A 4,327-nucleotide genomic window follows, 5' to 3' on the forward strand; every position below is an offset into this window, starting at 1 on the left:
GCAGTTAAGGTTTCCAGCTTTAGTTAAGCAGAAAGGGGAGGATGAGTGTACTGAAGATTCAGCTCTCTCCCTGCCCTATGCAGTCATAACTCTTGAACAACTCTTTTTCCTTTATTCTGCATTTAAAAAATAAGGTGTGTGTGTGTGTGTGTGTGTGTGTGTGTGTGTGTGTGTAATATATATAAAAAAAAGTACTTGCACAGAGAACACAAACCTGTGGTGGGGTAAACTTGCCTAATCTGGCAGTGGGAACTATCTCTGAAAAAAATCAGGTAAAATTCTAAGAGTGAAAGCTACATCTGTTGGGTTTAATCTGTGTCTGTCATATTTTGTCAAAGGCAAGCAACAGATAATAGCTGCATATTATGTTGAGGTACTCTGGGGATAGATAGCTGCACCATCTCTGTTGTTCGTAGTATAATTTACTTTCTTACAGACATGTCTCAGAATATTATGCGCACCTTATTTTTGAAAGGCCGAATGAAAAAAATAATGTTTTCCAGAGTTATAGCTGCATAGATCAGGGACAGAACTTAAGCTTCAGGTGACTCGCCTTCCCTTTCCTTTTTATCTAAACCTGACACCCTAGCTGAAGATTGTTCTCCATGGGTGGATTATTGATTCTGGAAAGAACTTCCAGGGCTGTGAAACAGGAAGGGAGAGATCAGAGCAGCTAGCTAGCAGACAGCAACTTTGCAAAATTAGTGGAACATCAAGGCCATTAAAAATGAGACAGTTGGTAACACCCATGGAAAGAAGAACAATAAAGCATTAAGTAAACTGACTCCTTTAGCATCTCTGGTATTAATATTCAGGCAGCTACACTCCAGAGCAGTGGTTCTCAACGTTCTTTTCTACCAGGTCCCTTTTGTAAACATCCATGCCCAGTCCCAACCCAATGCCTCTCACTCCTGACCTGCTGCCCCCAGTGTGGAGGGCAAGGGGTGGGTGTGTGGGGTAGGGGGGCTCCAAGCAGTCCTAAGCAGGCTGAAACCCTGCCAGCCTGTAACGGAAAAGCCACGGTTTCCCACGATTTTCACCTTTAAAAGAGAATCTGTTTTTAAAGTTTGTTCATCACCCTTTCATATATTTTTACAACCCATTTTTGGGTCATGACCCACAGGTTGAGAAACGCTGCTCTAGAGCAGAAATCAAAACTAGGGTGCTTCTATTCCTGACAGAAAATCAGCTTCCCCTAGCTTTCAGGATCTGCTTTTGGAGAAAAAGGTTTATGTTGTATGTGAAAAAAGATGGTAAATTTATATCACTGGGTATGTTCATCTGTCCAGGGCCTCAAATGTACTAAAGATTATTGCTGCTGTATGGAAGTAACTGGATAAGTTGTGTTGGTTTGCGTGCACAGGGAATGCAAACCAAAGTGTTTTCCTAATAGGAAAAAGACAGTTAGTAGATGCTTATTTTGAACCGTTCAGAAAATGTTCAGTACCCTTTTGTTGTTGATCTGCAAATTGCTTTGGCTTGTTATGAAGTCTGTGGAATTTTTGTTAATATGAGACTATGGACCCCAAATTATTGTACTGCTGTGAAACGTTTTTCTAACTTTTTTTTTAACGTTAGGTGCTCTTCGTTTCATGAGGAGGATAATTGGCCTAAAGGATGAATTTTATAACCGCTATATCACCAAGGGAAACTTGTTTGAGCCAGTCATAAATGCTCTTTTGGATAATGGAACTAGGTACAATCTGCTGAACTCCGCTGTAATTGAGCTGTTTGAATTCATTAGAGTGGTAAGTTAAATCAGGTCTTTAAAGCACTGTTTCAGGTACAGCACAATGTTACGTGTTAACACAAAATGTGGATAACGCACATCAGGTAGGTTATAGCTCTGACAAATTTCAAAGTTAATGATTGGGCACAAAATAGCGTTGTTCGTCCATGTGTTCGAATATTATTTTCTCATAATATTGGTTGGTCATCCATATTCGGATTGAAGATAGTATATAAACAAAACAGTAGCGTCTTAAAAGGCTGAAAACATACTAGTCTGTTCACCTGAACTAGAAGAAGTACTTTGTAATAGTGTTGACAAGGATCTCTGGTCTAGCAAGAAAAGAGGGTTGATTTTAGTTTTCGTAACCCATTCCTATTAAATGGGTATCCAAGTTTATATATTTTTAGTGATGGAGTGAAAATAGCATAAGTGATGCACCCACCAGTCAGCTGCCTGGTGTAATATTTGCTATTTTGGGGGGTAAATGTAATTTGGTACTAATACGTCTAGAGGTTTTTTGGAGTTTTTAAATGTCTTTTGTTAGATGGAAATATAAGTATCTATTATCTGTGCTTTTTCAGATAGGGCATAAATTAAAGGCCTTCCACTTGCCCATAGGATTGCCAGGAATGCCTATGTGTGAGGAAGAGAGAGAAGACTGTTATTTGCCTCATTTGGGGCTGTTGTTTTACTCATGGCCAGTACCTGGCGGTGAGTAATTGAAAATTCTTGATTGGAAGCCAAAATGGGCAAGTTCCAGTCTCTTAAACTAGTTTGTCTTGGAAATAGTGCCCCAAAATGTTAGAGACCACAGCTATTGGACCCAGTTCCAAAGAGCTGAGCTAGGATGGTATAAGTTACCTGGTGAGCGAGTGAATGTAAATAGGACTTAAGGAGTGTAACATGGTATCATTTGTATGCTTGAAAAAGTAAAATTGGGTTGCCCAGAGCCTAATTAAATGGATGGTCCTTGCTGTTCGCCCTGAAGATCAACAAAGTAAAGCAAACTGTTTCTGACCTAGGAAGTCTCGCATGAAAATAGGTCTCGGTATTGTGGGTGAAAGGAGGCAGCTAACAGCAGTGGTCCCAAGCAACTAGCAGTACCCGTCAGAAACTGGTCGTATTTAGAATTTTTCACTAATTCAGGGAGCATGTTTAGCCCCAGTGCTGAAAACCTGGAATTGGCAAACAGCCTCCCTGAAAATCACCACAGACTAGAGGAGTGTTAATTTTAGACCAGCTGCTCATGCTCAGCATGCCTTTGGAGGAGAAATTTAATGGAAGCAGGACCAGCAAACTAGCTGTGCTGGTTGGGGAGGGAAGAGGTATTGTAGGAACACCTGGGATAGCTTATTTGGTATGAATGCCTTCAGGATATACACATTTCTTAGTAAGTGTAGGAGCTTTTCGTGAGTAGAAAACTGGCTTCTGCATCCTTGCTGTAACTACCACTCCTAACAAGAAAGGGAAGTACTTGGGGTTTTCAAATAATTCAAACTTAAATGCTTTGGCTGCATCCAAACAAATGTGGACGTGCAGTATGTGGTACAATACACACCTCTCTGCAGCGCCATACACTGCACATGCAGGCATCCCCCCTGCTGCTGCCTTGCAGTGTGGGGGGCTTTAAAACCCATGCAAAAAAAAAATCAGGGTGGTGTAAATGGCAGCAACGTGCACTGCCCAAAACTGGAGCCTGGCAAGTTGGAACCATGCTCCATCTGCCAACCAGGCTTCCAGGTCTGGGAGTGCTGCAGCTGCAACTCCCCGGGGCCCCCAAGACCCAGGGTAAGGCTGCTGGGGCCAGCACAGTTGCCGGGCAGTAGCAGTGGCACAAGCTGTCCCCAGGAAACAAACGTCCATGCTCATCTGGACACAGCCTTTGAGTGCAGAGAGGCGCAACAGCTGAACTGCTTCAGCACGTCACTTACTGCTTGGGAACTACTGGTTCTTGCCCCTTACTACGAACCCAAAAGATTACTGTATTTATTTGCATATAAGGGCATGTTCCCACCCCACCCCCTGAATTCAGCTTCCGGGAGGAGGCCAGCAGCTATGGCTCCAACTCCAATTCGGCAGCCCCCTGCCACTTACATTTCTGTCACTGCTCTGACTCCAGCTGGGCCCTGCTCTGGCATGGAGCACGTGTGGCCTCCTAGCACCTGTCTGGCCGTGCATCAGCAGTGGCAGCAGCTCTGTCCCTGGCTCCGAGGAGGTAGGAAAGATGGGAAGGAGGACCAGATTCCAAGGGATACGGGCCCCAGGCTGGGAGGGAGGGGGAGGCAGGGCAGGCAGCAGGGGAGAGTAATTGGGGGGTAGGATGGGTGGCAAGGAAGAGGAGGCAGCCTGCTTGACTACCTCTGTCCCCTTGCTGCTGCTTGCCCTACTACAGTGGTGGGAGGAGACAAATTTAAAACAACCCTTCCAGACATGGAAAATTTATTTTAAAATGTACATGTTTTGAATCTAGTTATTGGGAGGGGCATGGATGTCTTAAATTCAGGGTCATCTTGGATTTGGCTAAATACAATATATGCAAAATTAAGTTTTTATCCCCAGTTTGTTTGTTTTTGCTTTTTTTTTTTTTTTTTTTTT

The 4,327-nt window shown here is 43.4% G+C and overlaps 1 protein-coding gene across 2 annotated transcripts in view; it reads left to right on the forward strand.

The window, feature by feature from the left end:
• The window catches only part of PPP4R3B (protein phosphatase 4 regulatory subunit 3B), a 54,080-nt gene that overhangs the window by 41,104 nt on the left and 8,649 nt on the right, over positions 1 to 4,327 (forward strand). For both annotated transcript variants that reach the window (XM_019516669.1, XM_019516670.1), the window contains exon 12: positions 1,579 to 1,748. In XM_019516669.1, coding sequence (XP_019372214.1) covers positions 1,579 to 1,748 — 170 coding nt within the window. The remainder of the gene's footprint in view (positions 1 to 1,578; positions 1,749 to 4,327) is intronic.

The sequence above is a fragment of the Gavialis gangeticus genome, unplaced genomic scaffold (assembly GCF_001723915.1).
Source record: "Gavialis gangeticus isolate Ggan-Ray unplaced genomic scaffold, GavGan_comp1, whole genome shotgun sequence".
Lineage (NCBI taxonomy): Eukaryota > Metazoa > Chordata > Crocodylia > Gavialidae > Gavialis > Gavialis gangeticus.